Source organism: Chionomys nivalis, chromosome 22, assembly GCF_950005125.1.
Source record: "Chionomys nivalis chromosome 22, mChiNiv1.1, whole genome shotgun sequence".
Lineage (NCBI taxonomy): Eukaryota > Metazoa > Chordata > Mammalia > Rodentia > Cricetidae > Chionomys > Chionomys nivalis.
The window spans coordinates 12,968,251-12,991,860 of record NC_080107.1 but is presented as its reverse complement, the minus strand read 5'-3'; the positions used below and the strand labels follow the sequence as shown (position 1 = coordinate 12,991,860).

The 23,610-nt window shown below is 40.2% G+C and overlaps 1 protein-coding gene across 6 annotated transcripts in view; it reads left to right on the top strand.

Moving 5' to 3' along the window:
- Nucleotides 1-21,567, top strand: part of Ubr3 (ubiquitin protein ligase E3 component n-recognin 3) — a 135,754-nt gene extending 114,187 nt beyond the window's left edge. For 5 of the 6 annotated variants that reach the window (XM_057754677.1, XM_057754676.1, XM_057754675.1 and 2 more), the window contains 8 exons: nucleotides 1,148-1,251; nucleotides 4,656-4,780; nucleotides 9,343-9,450; nucleotides 9,553-9,678; nucleotides 14,825-15,004; nucleotides 17,345-17,554; nucleotides 18,107-18,246; nucleotides 18,527-21,566. In XM_057754677.1, the coding sequence (XP_057610660.1) occupies nucleotides 1,148-1,251; nucleotides 4,656-4,780; nucleotides 9,343-9,450; nucleotides 9,553-9,678; nucleotides 14,825-15,004; nucleotides 17,345-17,554; nucleotides 18,107-18,246; nucleotides 18,527-18,644 (1,111 nt within the window). In that variant the 3' untranslated portion in view covers nucleotides 18,645-21,566. Of the gene's footprint in view, nucleotides 1-1,147; nucleotides 1,252-4,655; nucleotides 4,781-9,342; nucleotides 9,451-9,552; nucleotides 9,679-14,824; nucleotides 15,005-17,344; nucleotides 17,555-18,106; nucleotides 18,247-18,526 lie in introns of all 6 variants that reach the window. The other variant, XM_057754673.1, reaches the window with a different exon arrangement.
- The last annotated feature ends 2,043 nt before the right edge of the window (nucleotides 21,568-23,610 follow it).

The window sequence follows — 23,610 nt, the reverse complement described above, 5'->3', positions numbered from 1 at the left end:
TCCCTCCCCAATTTTAGGCTTATGAAGTTAGTTGCAAGAGGCATATCTTGGGGAGACAAGATAATAGGAGCCATGGTCTTAGAGAGGAAGACAAGTACAGTATGTGAAGATGTATATGTAGATAATGGAGAATTTCAAAGAGCTGTCTTTCATTGACAGTCATAAAATTCACAGAAGCTTGAACTGTCTTATCCAGCTGTTTGTCCAATGCCTGGCACATAGTAGGAGCCAGCACTTACTGATTACTTTGCTGATTACAGCCTAATCACAGGCTCAGACAGCCCTACTCAAGCCTCGACAGATGTATAGCTTCAGAATTTAGTCAGTTTTGGAACCTTGAGGTTTACTGTTTTATTAAAATTTAAACCTGTAATAAAAATAATTAACTCTCCATGATTGAGTGCTTGTTAGATAGATATGTATGAGCCCTGAGTTCAGTTCTAGGAAGACAAGTAGACAGGCAGGCAGGCAGGCAGACACACAGACAGACAGACAGACAGACAGACACACAGACACACACACCCACACCCTCCCACCTTCCCTACTAAAAGCAGTTAGGGAATTCTTTAGTATGGGCTTTGTTTTGAGGTCTGTGTTTTCATAGTGCTGTGCATCTCTAGGTCTTTTGTAGTGTGTGTGAGACATTCTGCTTTGATTATTCTGTGTTGAAACTGCAAATGTTAAGGCTTTTGTTAGAATTTGTGTCAGCAATAAAGTTTTAACAGGTTTTAATGAGACTATTACGCAGAGAAGCTCTGTGCCCCTGCTTCCTCGTAAGGTGAGCATTTCCCTTGAGCTAGTTGTGATGGTCCTGAGCTGCCTCATCTGTCTTGTTTTCTCATGTTCTATTCAGTGCCTCACTTAGCTTCTGTAATTTCAGTGATTCCAAAGACTCAGTGTTAATGCAGCTTAGATGTTTACTTTGGTAAGGCTTAATAAAATTCACATGTGGTGTTTTAAAATTAGAAAAAGGAAATGTATGCATTACCAAAATGGTCGTATTATTAGTAAAACAAAATATGGCCTTCTACTTCAGTTAAGATTCCTTATTTTTTATTTCTGTTTTGTAGACATACATATCAGACACAAAATGAATCAGAAGGATATAAACTGCACTAGGGTGTAACCGTGCAATCTTTTTTTTTAGGCTGGGGAATGAAGAACAGCAGCCTGAAGTTCCAATCCTTTATCATGATGTGACATCCCTTCTGCTCATCCAGATCTTAATGATGCCACAGCCCTTGCGCAAAGGTAGTTCTTTAAAATTCGGACTCGCAGATTACATTTGGAATATTCTGGAAATTATAGAAGCGAATAGGACATCTATTCCTATAGATGTAGGTAGAATGACTGTGAAGATGATGCAGAAAAGATGATGTTCTCTACGCAGTTGGGACCAGCCCATGCATGGGGTACACTCGAGCTGAATAGAACAGAGAGCGCAAGCTCAGCGCTGCTGGTCACTTTCCTCCCATTATGTCCACTGCCCCTTTACTACAGATGTTATGGACACAGCGCCTGTGCTCCTGCTTCCTCTAACTGTGAATCAAGTAAAACTTACTTTCTTTAAAAAAAAAGGAATTTTTTTTATGATAAATAGCATTTTATTAGTAGCATATAAAGTATGAGAGAGAAACAAAGTTGCTTTTTTTGGGTGAGTTTATTCTTTATTCTTTTTTATCAATAAGAAATGAAATGTGTGAGAAAGCACTCTCAGTATTGTTCAAAAAATTGAAGTATTAGGTATTTTGTCTTAGACGAGCCTCTCCACCAATGTAAATAATTCCAATCAGACTCAATTAAACCAAATTAAAGATGCCCATGTTTAATGCAATACTCCTGGGTAGTCCTGGGAAAACATGGAGAGGGAAAGAAAAAGAAAGGGAGACCATGTGTTTGTTCTCTGGGGGGCAGTTTAAATAGTCTGTGGGAGTAGACCCGACCTTCCCTGGGGAGGGGTCACTGTTTGGCAGGCTTTAGACTGAGGCAACTCTCAGGGGAGGGAGCTTATTTCAGGAGCTGGGGTGAAGCTCCCAGCCAAACAATCTGGACTTTTTTGTATAAAGGGTGTTAGGGAACTGAGGTGATGCTTTCGACCAAACAGGCAGATTATTAGAAACGAAATTCAGTTGCCTGAAGTATACTGAAGGGACCAGCATCAACTACCTTAGTAAGTGTGAGGTACACTTTGGGATCTTTTCTTAGTGCTATCATAATTAAGGCAAATAAAATCTTATTAAGCTATTTGGGTTATTCGCTCATCAAAGAGAAAATGGAATGTAGCTTCTGACCTGACCTAGAAAAGTATATCAGAAATTAATTTTTTGTAGGCTATATTTTGGGGATTGATCACATGTAATTAGGAACGCTAGATGGTAAAAGAGAATAATAAGAAAGTTTGGTATTTCCATGTAGTGCAAAGTACTCTATAGAAGGTCTCCCCTGATGGAAGAGGGCCATCTTTCTATCTGTTGCTTTCATTGGTTAATTAATAAAGAAACTGCTTGGCCTCTGATAGGGTAGAATTTAGATAGGCGGAGTAGACAGAACAGAATCCTGGGAGAAAGAAGCCGAGTCACTGAGTCGCCATGATTCGCCCACCAGACACAGACGCATGTTAAGATCTCTCTGGTAAGCCACCAGATCGTGGTGCTACACAGATTATTAGAAATGGGTTAATCTAGATATGAGAGCTAGCCAGTAAGAGGCTAGAGCTAATGGGCCAGGCAGTGATTAAAAGAATACAGTTTCCGTGGAATTATTTTGGGTAAAGCCATGCGGGCAGCCGGGTGCCGGGGACGCAGCCCCGCCGCTCTTATTTCAACACTCCCCCTCTCTTTCCCTCTCTCTTCCTTGTTTTGTTTTTGTTTTTCAAGACAGGGTTTCTTTGTGTAACCCTGGCTGTCCTAGAGCTCACTCTGTAGAGTAGACCAAGCTGGCCTTGAACTCACAGAGATCCACTTGCCTCTGCCTCTGGAGTGCTAGGATTAAACGCAACACGCCACCATCACCCTGTTTTTTTATTTTTGTTTTAACAAAAAATTTCTGTGGCACTTTTAGGAGACGGCGAAAGCATCTGATGCGTTTTCCTGTTCTGTCCTTTTTCTCGCACACTCTTTCCCTAGGGCTGTTGTGTTGTATCTTTACCTCATCCTAAAATGAAATTTAGAGCCTTTGTATTATTTTAACTCTAAAACAATTTATGAGAAAAGAGCTTTTGTAGTTCTCTAAGATTTCATCTTTATAAAGAAATAGGAAATATAGGCAAAATTTAATATATTATTTATTTAAAATGTTAGTTTCCCGAGTTATGACATTTCCTTTGACATAATGTAGTGGTTGGGTGCAGCAGCTTATTCTTGTTTTACCACTTTTCAGCAGTCAAGAATCAGAGATTAAGAATTTAAACCGGGGCCGGGCGGTGGTGGCACACGCCTTAATCCCAGTACTTGGGAGGCAGAGGCCGGCAGATCTCTGTGAGTTCGAGGCCAACCTGGTCTACAAGAGCTAGTATCAGGACAGAAACCAAAAAGCTATGGAGAAACTTTGTCTCAAAAAACAAAAAACAAACAAAAAAAGAATATGATGTATTACTTTAGGAAAAATTCACTTTTTAAGTCCCAGGTTCATATTTCTACCTTAGCATCTCCTTATCTATCCTTATCTTTCTCAGGTAAACAGTAGGAGCAGACCTTTCTCCGTAATGAATGTCTTGTGCTAGTATTGACCCCAGGCTTGTGCCCGCAGTGCCAGCACTGTGCCGCTGTCCGTGCAGTCTGGTGGCCAAGGCAAAGCCCATGGCCTCCCCAGGCCCTGTTCCTAAGGTCTGCACTGTTGGCTGGAGTCTGTTTGCTTTAGAAGCATTTGAAGTAGGGATTGATGTTTTGTTCAACTTCATGTTTGTGTGCCAAGCACTGTAATGACTGATCTGCCTCCCCAGAGTCCATCTTTTTTCTTTTTCTTAAGGCAAGCTCATTAATTGCTCAGGCTAACCTTGGGCTCACTCTACAGGCAGGGTATGTTTTGAATTTGCAATTCTTTTGCCTCAAGCTTCCAAGTAGCTGGGATGACAGCTCTGCTCTACCAGGCCCAGGTGCGAGCACCTTTTAGAAGACACTGCTTCTCATTGACACACATCCTCTAGAGGTGTGTTTCATAATTTCATAGTAGAGGTGCTTTCATAATTTTGAATTTATTGGGAAGTATGATGGATGATTTTGGCTGTCAATTTGGTTGAATTTTAAGAAGTGCCTTGCAGGCATAGGAGATTAGAGGAACAGTTTGGCTGTGCCTGTGAGGGGGGTTCTTGGGAAGAGAAATCAACTATGAATATGGGCAGTATTATTCCACAGGTTGGGTGCCAATGGGAAAAGAGAAGGGAAAGCAGCTGAGAGTCCCAGCGTCATGCTCTCACGTCCCCCTGACTGACGCTGCAGCTGAGGTGATGAGGCAGCGGTCTCCTGCCCTAGAAGTCGTTGTGTCATGAATGTCCGTCACAGCAACAACAAAAGGAACATAGCACATATAATTTTCTGTTACTAACTGCATAAATGCTGAAAAATTACACATGCAGGGAAAGGTATAGACACGTGAAATTTTCTTGGGTTCAGAATGTCAGCATTCCAAACCAACGGTGCTGTTGTCTTCTGTTGCAGAGCACTTCAGCTGCATTGTGAAGGTGCTCTTCACCCTGCTGTACACACAGGCTCTGGCAGCACTCTCAGTGAAGGGCAGTGAAGAAGACCGGTCGGCCTGGAAACACGCTGGAGCTCTTAGGAAGGTAGTTTCTCCTGAACCCCGTCTCACTCAGTAGTTTGGGAAGCCATTCAAGTTGGGGATGGAATGAATGAGAGTATGTATTTGGAATGTTTTTCTGTGTGTATGAATTTCGTTGTTGTTTTGCTTTTGTGGTGTTGGAGTTTTCAGGCCTCCTGAATGTGCTATTACTCAGCCCAAGAGTGGTTGTTTGAGAGGCAAAATGAATTAAAGTTGTTTTAATTGGAAATGGAGCACCTTTGGGGGGTGGGAAAGAAAAAAAATAGGAAAATGTTTTGTTGCATGTCTTGAGGGTTACTACTGCTGTGATAAAATGTAATGACCAAAAGCATCTTAGAGAAAAAAAGTTTATTTGGTTCACATGGCCTGAGTTTATTTGGTTCACATGGCTTGAAATTCCTTCAATGGAAATCAAGGCAGGAACTCAAAGCCTAGGAGGAGCTGGAGGCAGGGGCTGATAGAGAGGCCATGGAGGAACTGCTTACTGGCTTACTACCCATGGCTTTGCTCAGCTTGCTTTTTTTTTTTTTTTAATAGAACCCAGGACCAATAGTCCAGGGCTGTCCACCCACAATTGACTGGACCCTTCCCATCAATCTCTAGTCAAGAACATACACTACAGGCTTGCCTGCCCACAGCCTGATCTTATGGAGGCATTTTCTCAATTGAGGTTCCTTCCTCTTGGATAACCTTAGCTTGTCTCAACTTGACACAGATCTAGCTAGTACTGTACTGTTAGGCTTTCTGTATCTCTAAATTTGGCCTCCATCAACTTATTTAACAGTTTTGTCTTGATTTTGTAGTAAGCCTTAAATCTGGAGAAGTTATGTTAAAAAAATATGCCTGTTTAAATTGCCTCTGTTTCAAAAGAGCTAGATCCACTTATAAATGCATGAAATGGATTGAATGTGACCTGCACTTTTCTACCAGTTCACTCCCAGATCACAATTATGCCCACTAAAATTTAGCATAGTGTATCACAAAGTGCATTGTGCTTTAATTTGGGATGTTGGTCAGTTGATCATCTGAAATACTATGAAATAGTATGCCAGACTGCCTTTGAGGACAGAAGTTAATGATTTTTAGACAAAGAATTGACAACTCTCTGAGCCACAGCTCTCTTAAAGGTAAACTACAGGTTGGACTGTATGATTTATAAAGGTACCTGCTAGTGTTCCTAGCAAGGGGAAGAGGGAGGCTAAAGGATTTCAAGTTCAAGCCAGTCTGGGCCAGCCTAGGTCACATAAGGAACTTGGGTTAACCTGGAGTACTCTCAAAACAAAAAAGAGTATGAATCTTTATAGCAGAATTTCTTAATGTGGACCTTTGAATACTTTTAGTTGCTTGTTGAAAGTAGCATCATAGCATCTGAAATATGCTTTAAGGACATGACCCCACCCCAAAGTTCACATAAAAGTATTTAGACAAAAGCATTGTAGACCTTATATATTCCTGAATTCCTTTTTTCAAAAGAGGTATACGTGTGTGCGTACATGCATGTGCATATGTGTATACGTACATATATGTGCATGTGGATAGCTGCAGAGAGCAGAAGATGTCAGATTCCCCAGAGCCAGAGTTAGAGATGGGCTTAAGATGAACACAAGCTCTCAACCACTGAGCTGTTCCTTCAGCCCAGTGCCTCTGGATTCTGATCCCATTCTTTGTTTAGTCATTTGCTGTTGCTATATCTTCCGTAGAGTTTGCCAGGTCTTGATTTTAGTGTCCCTGTTCTCATTAGTCCTGTCCTAAGCTTTGTGAGTCTACCCTTTCATTGTTCAAAAATTACCTCTGTGTGTGTGTGTGTGTGTGTGTGTAAAATAAATTTTCCATTCAGTACCATTCACAGAAAGGGAGAGGAAAGATGGTAAGACCCAGAGGGCCAGGATGTCTGCAGGGAGATTTTATCATCTGTGTATGATAGGGAAGTTGCATTCAGGAAATCCCAACAATGGTCACCTAAATGAGACCCGCACAGTAACCCCAGTTGACATGCCAAGGTGGATGAGAAAAATCTAAGGCCTCACCCCTAGATGAAGACTTACAGGCAGTTAATGGCTGCTGAATGGAGGAATCAGTCTTCTCTAGTTCAACCCCCCTGATAGATTATCTAATCTCAAATGGTCAGCCCTAAATACTTGTACATACAAGCAACACTAATTGATGTACAGAAAATGTACACACACACACACTAAAGAAGAGGTTGTGAATTTGAGAACGAGTAAGGGCACATGGAAAGAGAAGAGGAAGAGGAAAATGGGAATTGTGTAAATTAAACAGTACTCATGTGCACCCTCAGATTTCCAGCACTGCTGCAGTAAGGAGAGTTGTCAGTGCAAAGCAGTAATCATTGCACATGTAAAGTTCTGTGTGTGAAATACTTTAAGTGTGTTTGATGATGGTTTTACAACTTATTGTCTCCTAGTAACTGACTTCAGTGATCTGATCATAAAGTTGTTCTTTAAAACTTTTCTTTTGTAATATTCTAGAAATACTTAATTTGAAAGAGTGAGTATATTAAACTTAGGAAGCTTTCAAGCTGGGTCATGTACTAGAAATGTCATTTATTAACAAATAGCAAATCTATGTTCTCGCTCTCTCTCATTCTCCCTTTTTCTCTTCCTCTCCTCTCTCTCTTTGTGTGTGTGTGTGTGTGTGTGTGAGAGAGAGAGAGAGAGAGAAAGAGATTTAAACCTTTCAGATTAAGTGAACTCCGCCTAAATATTTAAGGAATAATTTAATTAAATCAGATTTTACTGTTTTGATGTTTTGTAAGGTATTGATTTGTATAAGTTATGTGTAACAGATAGTGATCATATTTATGAAATAATCATTGTTAATTGGGCAAGAGTGAGGCAAATCACACTATGAGAGCAGTTGTAAAATCAGGAATGTTCTGTAATTTAGAATTAGGTCATATTTACACAACTAGGTACAGTAGGAAGTAGAAGAGAAAACTTTAAGAATTTGCTTATTTAAAAAAAGCATGTTCAGACAAGTTCTAAGGTCAGAAGCTGCAAATTATCAAAAAAAGTTCCACTGGTTAGCCAGCACCTGTTTGTTGTTAGAGTTTCTTTATGAAGAGGACTGTGGGAAATAGAAAGCAGAGTTATGGACACTGTGGAAGTCACAGTCTAGGTAAAAAGAACGCAGAAACGTGGATGAGGGTAAATGAACCAAGTGTCACCAGTAGCAGATTCTGATCTCCAGGCTGCGGTGGTGCTGGAGGTGCAGCTCAGTGGTAGACTGCTTGCTTAGCATGCCCTCACCCCTGAATTTGGTCCCTAGAGGGAAGGGTTGACAGAAATGGTAGGGAGGTGGAGATGAGAGTGGACGGTATGTATTATATACATGTATGAATGTGAATTAGTTAATTTAAAATTTAATTAATAACAGTAAGAGTTCAGAACAAACTTACATTCCTTGGTGTTTATTCAGTTATTCTTTGTTTTAAAAGTATAGTTAATAAGTAGAATGATATCCTAGAAAATATTTCTTCTGATTTATGCATTATTGTTATAATTTTATATTTATGCTATCCTTTAATATATCAATGAGTAAGATATATTTCTTTGATATGAAATTTTTATTGAAATTTTTTTTGTTTTGTTTTTTGAGACAAAATTTGTTTTTCTATGTAACAACTCTGGCTGTCCTGGAACTTGCTCTTGTAGACCAGGCTGGCCTCAAACTCACAGAGATCCACCTGCCTCTCAGTGCTGAGATTAGTGTACACCACTATGCCCAGCTATTGAAAAGTTTTAAATCATAAATTTTCCCTTTCTTATAAAAATGTAAATGGTTATTAAGCTTCATTTATAATCCATTATTTAGTGCAGCTATTTATATAGTATATGGTAAATATTTATCACAGTTAGATTTTTGCATTAAACTTTTAAAAAATCTCTTTAGGGAATTTGTAGACATTGTGATTTTTTTTTTTTTAATTACATACAAAAAGATTTGTACCACTGTCAGGAGGCTGTTAAATTTTCCATATAGTTCAGATTTGTTGTATTTGTTGCCTGTAAAGTACCTCTCTAAATTAGTGCTCCATAATTCAGGGGGCTCCTCTTTAGGGTGAGTTCTCAGGAGTAGAAGGCCTTTTGTGATATTTACATACATTCCATACACACACACACACACACACACACACACACACACACACACACATCATATATTACAGTCGTCTTTTTTTTTTTTCTGCATTTTATTTATTTGGTTTTTTGAGACAGGGTTTCTCTATAGCTTTGGGGCCTGTCCTGGAACTAGCTCTGTAGACCGAGCTGGCTTCGAACTCATAGATCCACCTGCCTCTGTCTCCCAGGTGCTGGGATTAAAGGGATTAAAGGCATACAGTCGTCTTTTAAAGACATAATTGTGATAGTTTTAACCACCTACTCAATTTTGTGAATACAGTATGTAGTTAACCTGGATTTAGAAGCAATGAAATTATGTGTTTGAGAAAAAATATAATTGTAGTAATTACAATTTTACTACATTAAAGGGGATTACTTTCAGTGACTTTTTTCAGTTCCCAATGTAAAGTTGATTTTTGTTTCCTAGAATACGTGTGATGCAGAAAAGTCTTGTGAAGTGCTGCTGAGCTTTGTTATAGGCGAACTGTCTAAAGGGAAATTATATTGTGAAGAAGGAGCCCAGGAGTGCGCAGTGGTATGTCTGTTTAAGTTAGACTTTGTTGCCACTAAGAATGAACTTTTGAAAAGCTGCATCTATTGGAGAATGAATTCTTGCATTTTTCCTTTTTAATTTTAGGTTAGTCCTACTGCTTGGTCTCCCGAGTCCATGGAAAAATACATCCAGGCCTTCTGTTTACCTTTCCTCAGGATCAGCAGCCTTCTTCAGCACCACCTCTTCGGGGAAGATCTACCAAGTTGCCAGGTATAATTTGGGGTAGAGAGTAAGGGACTTTGTTACAGTAGGCTAATTTTTGAGTCATACTGGTTCATAGTAGAATTCTTATGTCTCTAGTAGGCAGAACTGTGTTATCAGGGTAAGCTGGTCTAGCTCAAAGGACTAGAAGTCCACAGTATTACTCCTTTGTGTTTATTAGCATCTACTTTTTTTTTTTTTTTGATAACCTTGCTAATTTGGGGTGGTTCAGCAGTTTTATATCAATTTAGTGCAAATTCAGGCCAAATGCTTGAGTAAGAATGGTGTTCATTCTGCTGGGTCTACCCCCGCCTCACATGCTTTTAGTATTCTTTTTTTTTTAAAAAAAAAATATTTATTTATTTATTATATATACAATATTCTGCCTCCATGTATGCCTGAAGGCCAGAAGAGGGCACCAGACCTCTTTACAGATGGTTGTGAGCCACCATGTGGTTGCTGGGAATTGAACTCAGGACCTTTGGAAGAGCAGGCAATGCTCTTAACCGCTGAGCCATCTCTCCAGCCCCCGCTTTTAGTATTCTTAAGGGTTACATTGTTCACAAGAGAAGGTGGTAGACGTTATTGCAAGATTTAGGTTTTACTGGCAATAAAATGTTTTCTTTATAGCCAGTTGTGTTAAAAATTGAATGACAGGGTTACTGCTGGTTTAATCTAGTTCATAGAGCTGTGGGTTCAGTAGAGCAGGCAAGAGAGAAGCGTGGCGGGGAACTAGAAGGTCAGTAAACCCCTAGTATGTGGATCGACTCAGTTCCTGACATGGGCTGCCAACTCAGAGAATTTGATGTAAAATTGTAACTCACCGTGTTTATGGCCTTTGAAGCCTGAATTATATCAGACATAGATAACTTTTTTGTTCCTTCTGTGCTAAGAAGTTGAATATGATGTTAAATAGTTTGATAGTTTGGTTTTTATCAAGTGCTCCAAGGTAAACTGTTTATTTGTTACCAGTACCATCTACTTAGAGTAATAAGATGTTGCTCCAGTTTAAAACATTCAGTAATGAGGTATTCCCCCCACACACTTTTTTGCTGAGATTTTTGATTCTTTTAAAAAAAAATCTTAACTTTATAGAAAGCTTGTTCTCTGATCTATCGAGCGTATTTAAGCATGAAGATTGCCCAAGAACAGTTAGCATCTCTCTTTACCAATGTCCTCCTTGCACTTACAGGCTACCAGCCAGGTTGTGTTTGCTATCTTATTGCTTCTGCCTCTGTTTTTAGTAGCAGGTAGTTTGCCCTCTAACTTGGTGCCTGGAGGCAGAAACTCTGAAACTATTGTGGCATTTGTGTCAGCATCCAGTGGTACCTGTTCTAGAGCACCAGATGCAGAGGCAGACCAAGGAGAAATAGGCTGAATCAGGTGTATGAAACAGCCAGTGCTCTCAACTGCTGAGCCATATCTCCACCCCAGAAGTCATTTTTAAAAATTACTAGAGCTAATGAGCAAGTTTCACAAATTTTCAGAATATAAGAACAATCTATTAAAATTCATTTTATTTCTATGTTTTAGGAATAATTATCCTCAAAATGAACTTAAACTAGGTGTGGTGATGCACGCCTTCATTCTTAGCTCTTGGGAGGCAGCGGGCAGATAAATCTCTAGAGTTTTTCGTCAGCCTGTTCTACATAAAGAGTTCCAGACCACACAGGACCACATAGAAAGACCTACACTCAAGGGAGATAGATACAAATAAGTATTAATAAAAATGAAATTAGGAAGTAGTTTCATTACAGCAGAGTCAGAGGGCCAGTGGTGCTGTGCTGCCCTTCTGACATGCCATGGTAGTGTTGGGGTTAACTGTATCTCACGTTCTCACAGCTGTGTGACAAAGGACATATCCAGTATGCATCAAAAATCTTCAAATCAGTAATACAGTTAAAAAAGTCAACATAAAAATGAGCAAAAATGCCGGGCGGTGGTGGCGCACGCCTTTAATCCCAGCACTCGGGAGGCAGAGGCAGGCGGATCTCTGTGAGTTCGAGACCAGCCTGGTCTACAAGAGCTAGTTCCAGGACAGGCTCCAAAACCACAGAGAAACCCTGTCTCGAAAAAACAAAAAACAAACAAACAAACAAACAAACAAACAAAAAAGAGCAAAAATATTCAACACTTTGTGAAAAGCATATGTAAATGTATATGAATGAGCCACGAGTAGAAGAAAAGTGCTCGATGCATTCCTCCTTCAAGAAGCACAAGTGATGGTACCAAGTTAACTCCGCAAGCGGTGGGCAAGTGTTGCTGAGGATGTAGAGAGCCAGATTGTCATGCACTGCTGGTGGGGATGGAGAATGGAACAGTCTGTTTGGAAAAGATTTCTTAGTTTCTCTTAAGAATTAGGCATATGTTTGCTTTACAGCACAGATGTTCTGTTTCTAGATGTACAGCAAAATATATGAAGGCATATGAAGACTTAAAAGCATATTTATAACATCCTGATCCATGATAATGAAAAGCTAGTCCAGACATTTAGAAATGCACAAATGAAACTTAGTATGTCTATACAGTATACCAGCAATTACAATTAGCTGGTTGTCATGGCATGTACTAGTAGCATATGCCAAAAGATAGAGACAAGAGGATAATGCATTCTAGGCCAGCCTGTGCTGTACCTTGCCAGATGTAGTGGCTTATACCTTTAACTCTAGTACTTGGGGAGCATGGGCATGCAGATCTTTGTGAGTTGAAGACCAGCTTGCTCTACATAGTGAGTTCTAGACCAGCCAGAACTGCATAGTGAGACCCTGTCTCCAGGGGCGAGGGGGTGAGGGTCATGGAAAACTGGTATACATGATGCATGAATCTGAAAATTATTCTAAGTGAAAAGGTATCAGATACAAAAGACTGTACCGTATGATTCCATTTACTATGAAAAAATTTAAAACCAACGTTGTGATGGTAGAAAGCACATCAGTGGTTGCTTAGTTGCCAAGAATAAGGGCTAGGATTAACTGCATAGGTCCATGAGTGAATATTAGAAGTGATGGAATTGACCAAAATTTTCGCTACAGTGGGTGCATATATGCACATATGAAATTCACCAAACTGCAGCTAAAATGAGTGTTATTTCATGACATAGAAGTTATGCTTCAGTAAAGCTGGTTTTTAAAGTCATTTCTTTGTATAGTTGTATAAAATGGAGGATCTGTACTTTCAGCCTACATATCATTGTGATTTTTTTCTTGCAACAGAGTTTGGCATGTTGTATTTCATGCATAAAATTAACTCAGTTCTAAAAGTTCACTAAATGCCAAGTATTGGTGGACCTAGACTTAAAAGGAGGTGAAGTCATTTTTCATGTTATTAATGAAAAAGCAAATATGCAGGAATTGAAGCATCTGCAAGTGTTGATTTCTTTCCTGAATGAAGCTGGGTGCTAGGCAGTGTCCTTAGTTACATCTCTGGGAAGATGAGCTTTGAGTGGGATAGGAATTGGCCCAGCATACGAAGGAGAGATTTGCTAGCCTCAACACAGTCTTCGTTAAATAAAGAGGACCAGGTAATCTCTGTTTGTGTTTATAAGACTGACAGGCATCTTTAAAAATAAGCTTAAGGGGGCTGGTGGTGTGGCTCAGTTGGAGAGTTCCTGCCTAGCCTGCATAGAGCCTTGTGTTCAGTCCCTGGCACTGGACATGGCATTTTATCCCAGGACTTAGGAGTTAGAGGCAAGAAGACCAAACTACTTAGGGAATGTAAAGTGAGCCTGGGATATGCGAGACATTGTCTCAGAAAGAAAATAAAACTTTTGAAGTCAGTCTGGTTTAGAGAGTCCAGGCCAGCCAATGTGATGTAGTGTGATCCTGTCTCAAAAAAGGGAAGAAAAACAAGCAAACTTAAATAATATATAAGTTATTCATTCTCATTTCTCTTCTTTTATTAGTGAACAGAGCTTCAAATCTGACAGATCATTCTATGGATTAAAAAACACCACACACACACACACACCACATACACTTTAAAAAAAACAGACTTTGTTTTCTGTGAATTGAGAGCCTGAGAAAATTATTTAGCTCTTCTTCCTGTGAATTCTATGTTTTTGTTGATCTTTACATTGGCAACTAGTTCACCACAGCCCCAGGGCGTGGGCTGGTGAGCAGACGCAGCCCTGCAAGCACTCTGCCACTCAGCTCCACCCCAGACCTTAGTTTTTTGAGACAGGGTTTCTCTGTGTACCTTTGGATTCTGTCCTGGAACACATTTTGTAGATCAGGCTGGCTTCAAACTCACAGAGGTCTGCCTGTCTCTGCCTCTCGAGTGCTGGGATTAAAGGCGAGCACCACCACCTCCTGGCATTGGTATCACCAGCTGAGCTGCTCAAACTCGGCCAGTTTGAATGAAAGCTTTGCAAGATGGTGGTGGCTGGAGCCGAGGCACTGAGAGCCTGGTATGTGCCCTGCCTGGTATATGCCTTGCCCAGTTTCACTTAATACTCTTCAGGAATTACATAAAAAAGAAAAGCTCACGTGCAAATCGATTGGAATCACCGAAAGGAATCTAAACAATCATGAGGTGCAGTACAGGTGCAGTAAAGGTGATCACAAATGAAGAGCTGAAAAACATGGTCAGTTACATGACAGCCAAGGAATCACGTATCTTTTCGATCTAGACTTTGAATCTGATGAATTCACAGTGGATGCAGCACGAAATGGAAATATGTTTCATTTTGTGAATCATAGTTGCCACCCAAATCTGCAGCCCTTGGTTTTTGAGGCATAGTCCAAGCTGCCTTCAAACTCTCTTTCTTCAAACGTGAGCGTTTATATTTCTGCTTCTGCCTCCAAGTGTTAGATTACAGTGTACCACCACACTTGGCTCAGTGTATATGCTTTCTGAACTCAAAATAGCTCTTTTACTTTCTAAGAGCTTTTCTAGAGTTGCTACCTTATGTAAACTGTCGATCAGATATGACAGCCGTATAAAGACAGCAGGTGTCAAGACTCATAGGATCAACTTCTAATTAAAGAAAACATATTTGGAGGATCTGTGGATAAAATAAAAGAGGAACCATCTCTCCTTGTTGTTACTTCTGCTTCCTTCACTTATTTTCAGTTGAGAAAGTTCCCTATTGTCCCATAGTAATTGGTGAGGATGAAAATTAAAATATCTTGAAAATTTTCTATGTCATGCCTAAAAGGAAGAAGAAGAATTTTCAGTTCTTGCCAGCTGCCTGGGACTTCTGCCAGCTTTTTACCAAACAGATCACCCATTCCTTAGTGCCTCATGTCTGGACTGGCCAGTCACAGCATTGGACATTATCACTCAGTGGTGTTCTGAGATCAGATCGTTCACGGAGAGGCATGCAGAACAAGGGAAGGTATGTAGAAAAAAAGAGTGAATCACGTACCGTGGTGACAGTGCTTGCTCATGGCTAAGAGGGTAATGGGAATACTCAAATTTCAGGTCATCTGTGGCAGCAGGCTGCAAACTGATAGAGGTGTAAAAATAGTAGACTCATAAGTAGTAAAGCAGAAATGTGTCAATTAAAAGGTGTATTAGTTGTTACTTTTAGGTTAAGCCAGTAGATTTTGATTAAATAATTTAAGCAACTGTCACAGTAGTGTTGAAAGAGGAAAAAAAATTAAAGTTAGTAAATTATATTCTTAGTGTAAAACTGTTGTTCCATGTTCAGTATTTGAACTGAAAACTAAAAGATTATGTCTATAACTTTTGAAAGTGGGTTTATGTGCCAGCTTGGTTGGTAAAGGGGTTTGTGAAGACATTGGCCAGTGACTTGAGAGTGGAGAAGTAGGCAACAGGGCTCACTGCTTTTGCCATGATTTCTATACAGCCTTTTTAAAAAAGCAATTGCCGGTACTGAGAAATGGAGTGATATGATGAAAATATTATTCCACAGAGTAATTCTGTTGCCCGTTATTGGATACAGTAAGGCAAGAAGACACCAGAGATTGTTTAGATGTGAAGAGAATAGACTGGTTTTCTGATAGTAAAAGTCAGAAAGTAACTAGCGCAAAAGTCCATGTACATGACTTTCTGATCTTAGATGCAAATCATCAGCATTTCCTAGTTCTCATGGAACATGTTCCCGCTTATCTAGGTGCTGTCTGCACATTTAGGAAGACTGCCCCACTTGGTTAAGGGCCTTCACTGTTTTGCTTGTGTTTCCATTGTTATTTTACCCCTCATTTGCTACCTTGCTCAGATTTGACACAAAAGAGTTTTAAGTGTTGTAGACTTTAAAACCCCATAAATTTGCCCATTACTTCTACTTCTGTCTTAGGCAGCCCTACTATCCTTCTTTTGAATCTATCACCTTTTGAGGCTTTACCTCTTCCTTCAAGATTGTCTGCTAGTCCATCTTTATATTCCTAACCTTCTTCATTTCTTGTGTTGTGTCTAATATTGTTGTGTTTGTGGGAAAGATTCAACCCAGGGCCTCAAGTGTGATTAACCCTGAATCCCCAAGTGCCACTGAGCTCAGGTTCTGTTTATCACATTTGTTTCTTTAATGTATCTTTGTTTCTTTGCTTTTGGAAACAGGGTTTCTCTTTGTAGCCTTGACTCTGCCTCCCAAATTCTGGGATTAAAGGCGTGTGCCACTGTCCAGCTCTTTAATGTATCTTAATGAAGACTTCACAGAACAAAAATTCACATTTTTCTTTAAATTTCCCAATTTCTAGAAAGTGTCTTATAGAAATTAGTCACTGAAAAGTTTTTGCATCCGGATAAACCTCTCCGCTGAAGCAATAATCCGAATCAGACCAAATCAAACCGAATTAGAAAAAGCCCAGGTTTAATGAACACCAGCGTTCCCAGGTGGCCTTCCAGCTCCCCAGAGACGAGATGGGGAAGGAAGACCAGAAAACCACGTGTTTGTTCTCTGGGTGGCAGTTTGAATACCCTGTGGGAATGGTCTTGAGCATCTCTGGGGAGGGGTCACCATTTGGCGTGCTTTCTCAGAGGTAGAGTCTGTATTGAGGCAACTCCCGGAGTTGTTTGGGATGGAACTTCCACCCAAACATTCCAGACTCTTTGGATATGTGGATGCTAGGGGCTGTCACCTAGTAAATATATGGAACTGTACTGTGAACAGAGTACCATCTAGAGACAACATCACCAGTACCTCTTTACAGCTGGGGATCGGAAATAAAGTTTGCCCTGCAGGAAGCTTTAATTATCTTGGAGTTTTCATACAGGAATGCAAATAGGAAGTTTATTCAAAGAGTTATAGGCTGGTACTTACAGTTACAAGTGACCTTGACAGCCTAGAGTTTATGAACGTTAACTATTCTAGGAAGGAGAGCTCATGTAAAGCATTAAAATAGGAATCGTGACTTCTGCTAAGGAAAAGCTTAAGAGTCAAGACCTGGTGTCTTGAAAATGTTTAACTGTTTTATTTACAGATATATTTTCATGCATGTTCAGAGATACTAATTTTTTCCTCTTAAAAAATACCATGTTTTAGGGTGTTACCTTAAATTTTACATCTGTTATAATCAAAATATGTATAGAAATAAAGACTAATAAAAATCTGTTTTTATTGCTTGTAAAATGGAAAAGGAAGGGTTTTCATTAAATAAGTCACATTCTTGAAGGCAGATTTTCCTTCCTAAAATAAAATCCCTTTAAAAATTGAATATGTAATTTTAGTAACCTATATACATGGGGCTGATGACTATATTTTTGGATGTTTTAGGCTTTGCTTATCCAAGAATCAAGATGGAAATTACCACACCTGTTACAGTTGCCTGAGAATTACAACACCATCTTTCAGTACTACCATAGAAAAACCTGCAGTGTCTGCACCAAGGTTCCCAAGGACCCAGCTGTTTGCCTTGTTTGTGGCACTTTTGTGTGCCTGAAGGGACTGTGCTGCAAGCAGCAGAGCTACTGCGAGTGTGTGCTGGTAAGCACGGTTACCGTGAGTGTGTGCTGGTGAGCACAGTTACCGTGAGCGTGTGCTGGTGAGCACGGTTACCGTGAGCGTGTGCTGGTGAGCAAGTGGCAGAGGCGTAAAACCCAGCCTTGAGGAAGTGTGGTGCAATGAGAGCTTCAGCTCTTCAGACTGTGAGTTAAACAGTACATTCAGAGGTAAATCCAGGCTGTACTTAAGATATAAAGCCTCTCTTAAGTACAATTTCAGTTCTCCTTTCTCTTGCCCACTTTTCAACCAGCTGGGAAACAGCCTTCACTGATGCACCGAGGGTGCTAGCCTCAGCTAGGTAAACTATGGCTGCTTCTTACACAATGCTTACCCAGACTCTTCCAATGTATTAAAGAGCTGTGGGGGCTGGAGTTATGGCTTTAAATAGATGTAATCTTATTTTAAAACTAAATAGCTTTATATTGTTAACTATTAATTAAGATGTTCTTGATTTTTATATAAAGGCCATTTTATTTAAAAAGCATTGTTTTTTTTTTGTTTTGTTTTGTTTTGTTTTGTTTGTTTTTTTTAAAGCATTCTCAGAATTGTGGAGCCGGAACCGGAATTTTCCTTTTAATCAATGCGTCAGTGATTATCATCATCCGAGGCCATCGCTTCTGCCTCTGGGGTTCCGTCTATCTGGATGCTCATGGAGAAGAGGACCGCGATCTTAGGTCAGCCCCACTTGGATGTGTCAGGTGTTTTCCTGAAGCTCCAGCATAGAAACCAGTGTGCCACCTGGTTTTGTAATTATAACTGTTGAAATATTACAAAGTCTGACAATCTTAATTGAAATAGTTATTTCTAGCTTCAAGTTATTTTTCGTATCCAAAATACAGACCACATGCAATAAAATCATACTGTTATCTTTGCCACAGTATGTTAAAGAAGAAGTTCATAGGAAGGCCGGGTCGGATTGTATGATGTAACACTCTGTCCTGGTCTGTGTTGCAGGCGAGGCAAGCCTCTCTACATCTGTGAGGAGCGGTACCGAGTGCTCGAGCAGCAGTGGATCTCACACACTTTTGATCACATCAATAAAAGATGGGGTCCACACTACAACGGACTGTGACCCCCACCTCAGCACCGCATATGTTACCATTCTCATTGATACTGATTTCATCAACAATAAGCTTTAATTTAATTTGGGGGAATTGATGTCTTTGCTGAGGGTTTAAAAAGAAAACATTATGAAGCCTTTTCAAAATTAGGTGCTTGGTAACCACATTAATGGTATAATAATTTTTCTCAAGTATCTGGACAACAAATAAGTTAAATCATTCTTTAGTGGTCATTTTTTTTTAAGTGCACAATTAATAAAAAGCACAACTTCTCCACAAAAATCATTCAGAAACGATTTTCCCTAAATGCCCTGACCGGCTGTTCACTGATAGAGTGGATGTGATTTATTTGAAGTTTACTGCTCTTTCTGTGTTTTCATTTGCATCCGCTAAACCTAATGCATCTTTTCCTTTGTCACCCTTGTATTGATTTGAGGTTTTTGCTGTATGTAATTAGAAAATGTAAAACATGATTTATGTGAAATATTGTATAGTAAAAATTGGTCTAATAGTAGAACTTTAAAATTTTCTTCTTATTGTGAGGAATCTGTTAAAAGTTTAAGGCTTTGCTGAAAACTTAATTCATTCTCAGGAATTTCATAAACGCTTTCCCCGGGTAAATAATTGAACTAGCTGTAAAATAGATAGCTGCTGTCCGTGTAGTGAGTGCTGTGCGCTGGGGTGGCGCCGAGCTTATGTGTGCTTGGGGACTGAGGGTCTAGCTCAGTGGTAGACTGCTTAGCTAACATTCACAGAACCTGAGTTTCAGCTTAAGCACCACACACACTCAAAAATCAATTTGCCATTTCAGTGGAATGAACTATTAAAGTTGTTAGTGACAAATAGATTTTACAATAAAATCAAAAGGGTTAAGAACGTATACATGGCAGAGTTTTGATTCTGTGCATGCTCACCTTCATTACCAACCAAGCTTGTGTTTCTCTGATTAGATTGAAAATGCTCCCTCACCGCAACAGATGAACTTTAATTTTTGGAACTTCCCTACCGACTGAAGCACTCATCTGTATTATGTTCACGCAATATAATCTCTGCAATTTCTGTGTGGTTTCCTACAGGGAGAGGCTCAGAGGTGCTGGTCCTCGTGAATGAGTCATGCCTCTGCTTTCAGAAACTGCTGTGAAGATCAGCTTATGTAGTAGGGGTTTTTAGTTCAGAATGGGAATGGTTGAGCTAAAATGCACTCAGTAAGAGGGAAGGAAGATGACAAAAAAACATTTTTATTGGTTCCAAGATTTTTTTATAGGTGATATAATAATTTGATGATTATTTCACATATGTAGTACTATCAAGAAATTTCTGGTACTTTGGATTTTCATGGCTTGTTATATAAAATTACATTTTTACTTGTAAAAGTAAAATGGTGGTGGCACACACCTTTAATCCCAGCTTTTGGGAGGCAGATGCAGGTAGATCTCTGTGAGTTTGAGACCAGCCTGTTTTACAAAGCAAGTTCCAGGATAGCTAGGACTATTACACAGAGAAACCCTGTCTCAATAAATTACATCAAATGAGAAAATAAAAAAGTAACATCAGGCCCATGTTCTAAACTTGTGGAATGACATGCATGTTTGACGGATGGCGTTGCGTTAGAGTGAGGGAATGGTGTGCACACAGAAGAGTTCCGTGTCAGGTCATCTGGAGTGCTTTCTGTGTGGAAATGGCTTGCTATGCTTCTATCCATTTCCAATACTGAGATACCATAGACTAGAGTGGTTTGTCCAGCGAGTCACTGTCCTCCCAGCACCAGCTCTTTCAAACAATCCTGTGTTGTAAGTTCAGCCTGTTCCCTTTTTTGCATCGGTCATTATGAATACCAGACCATTCATAAGTGTGGTTGAGGAGAAAAATGCTAACTGCATCTCTAGTAAATACTCTTGCAGGTTTCATGAACTTGAATAATTCTACAGTTTGGAACTCTGACGCTCTATATACATGGTATACTGTATTCAGACTTCGGTCACGACATATTTAAATGGAATGTCTATGGTTGTGCATATGGATGTGAAGTGAAAATATTAGCCTTAACTTTAAAATTTGGATATTTGATAGTGTTTATTTTGATATTGGTGAATTAGTCACCAGTAAACTTTAAAAAAGCACTTGGTTGAAAATTGTACTTGAATCCATACATGCATGCTGCTAAATTAGAACTCCCATTTCCCCTAGCTTTTATAAGTCCCATTTATAAACCCACTTTCAAAAATAACAGGTCCAAGTTAGAGTGATGTGTGTATATTCAAAACCATGTACTGGTGTGATCTTGTGTGAATGATCATTTAAATACAGTACATTACTGTAGAAGCGAAGTCAACCTTTATAATTAAGCGGAAATGACAAAACTAGGAATAAGTGGCGTTGTAAGATATGTTAATAAAACCTACTGTCATTTGCTTTGTGCAAGATCCTTAAAATGTTGAATGTTTATGTTCTTTTCCAACGATATTCCCAGTGAATAATGTAACTAGGAACCGCCTTGCAAGGGGCAGCAACAGGCCTGGGTGCCCTCCTGCTTCCCCCTGCAGGACAGGCCCCACTTTTGTGTGCTCTCCTGACCACGCCTTGGTGAAGTGCCTGTGTTGGGGGAATGGAAGAGAGATGCATGTGTAGACCCGAGGCACACTGCCCTGGTCCTGCTTTCCGCGGGGAATTCCCACCTAGACTTGGAAACGGCTTCCTAAGGCCATTTGTTTAGAATAGTCTGTGGTCCTACATGAGCTGACAGTTCTCATCATGCACCTCTGTCTCGTAGTTCACAAGGTAGTAATTTGGTTTTACACATTCTGATATTTATTGATTTCTATGATCTATACAAAATGCTGACCATAACCCAAGACCCTCCAGACCATTTTCGGGAAAGTAACTGCTCATTCTCAAATTCCTTTTGTTGACTTTTCTGAAGTCATGTTGGAAAACAACAAATAAAGCATCAACGAAAACAAAATCTGTGGTTTTAACCTCTAAAATCAGATCACCAAGGAACATCTGTTATCTGTTTGATAGCTACACCTGTGAGGGGGCTTGAACGAAGACTGCTCCACCCATCCTGTCCACATCAGTTCTTTCCTCAGGCCTTACTCTCTGGCTGGATTATATTAAGCACTCTTTAATTCAAGAGTGATCAGCTGAAAAGGGCAGAGTTCATTTGAGCAATGTGATTCCTTCTCTGTTTACAACACTTAAAAGAACTCCCTGTTAATCAGGCATGACTTGAGAGATGAAGTCACTGTATGGTTTAAGGAGCAGATTTTTTATTTTTATATATATATTTTTTTCTGAGACAGGTTTCTCTGTAGCTTTGAACCTGTCCTTGAACTAGCTCTTGTAGACCAGGCTGGCCTCAAACTCAGAAATCCTCCTACCTCTGCCTCCCGAGTGCTGGGATTAAAGGTGGGCACCACCACTACCTAACTAAGGAGCAGATTTAAAATATTTGTATGTGCACAAGCATGTGTGTGAGCACACATGGGAAGGATGTTTCTTTGTATCAGGCAGGGGTAACAGCATGCATATGGAGGTCAAAGGGCAACTCTGTAGACTTGGTTCTCTTGGTTCCAGGATCAAACTCAAGTCATCCGACTTCTCGACAAGCTTCTTAACCGGCTGGGCCGCCCATCTCCCTGGAGATTAGATTGGACGGGAGCTGCCAGTTTTCTTTTGAAATTGTAAAAATAGCTTCAGTATGGAAGTGTTTAAAGTTCATTTATTGCTAGGTGGTGGTGGCACATGCTTGCAATCATAGCACTCAGGAGGCAGAGGCAGGTGGATCTCTGTGAGTTTGAGACCAGCCTGGTCTACAAAGCTAGTTCCAGGACAGCCAGAGATGTTTAGAGAAATCCTGTCTTGAAAAACCAAGCACACACACAGACACATACACACTGAGTTTATTTAGTACATATTTAATGGACCCTTACTATGCAGTGTGGTATATATTGGAAATGTAATGGGAGGGGGGAAGGAGTCAGATGGTCACTTGTGCTTTCGTGTTTGATAAAGGTTAAAGATGTATAGAATGGAAACTGCCTCTCCTATCAGAAGGGGGTATATGAATAAACTTGTGGGCATAGCGATGTAGATGGCCACTAAATACCACGTAACATCTGGGGAGCGCGAGGAATCATTGCAGACCCATAGCAGACCCAGAGATCCAGACAGAGTTCCAAGAATACCTGTAGCTATGGGGCTGAGAGGAACCATCTGGCCTTGAGCATAGGCAGTTTGGAGAGAAAGGGAAAACAAACCGCAGAAGTGGTTTGTAAGCATCTGATGGTTTACTATTTTTATCAGAGGAGCAAGTTGTTCTTTGGGCCTTTTAATGAGTTAGTGACTGTAGAGTGTAAGACTGTCTGGTTCCTTTATAGCCTAGGTGAAGCACTCAGCAAGTGGGCTTGTGATGGAGACATAGGAATGTGGGCAGAGTCAGAAGAGACTTGACAGGACCAGAGTGGCCACCTAATACTCAGATAAGCGCTCGGAACTCCATTGCGAACAAGACAGAAAAGCCCCGCGTCTGCTTACTCTCTAGCAGAAAGCGTCACATTGCACTGCGGGGTACAAGATACTACCTGCAGGTTAGACAGGACTGGGAACCTATTGACCCTTAACATGGGGGAGTTCACGAGTGGTCACACGGACGAAGTGATGTCTAAGCTGAGGACCGAGAAGAGAGGCGAACCCCTGACAGGGCGGGGACTCAAAGTGTGTGTTTGTTGTGCAGGCCCTGATGAAGCCGCATGTGGGGAGATGAAACAGGAAGCAGACAGAGTCTGATATGGTGCAGAGAAACCGGAATTGGATTGTGGCCTCTTGAACCAGCTTATGGTCTTTATGGCCTTTGTTTTGGCTTTAGCCTCAATTCATAGTAGGTCAGCAAACCTTTTCCATAAAGGACTTTGTGTGTGTGTGTGTGTGTGTGTGTGTGTGTGTGTGTGTGTGTGACTCTTGTAAGGCAAAAGCATC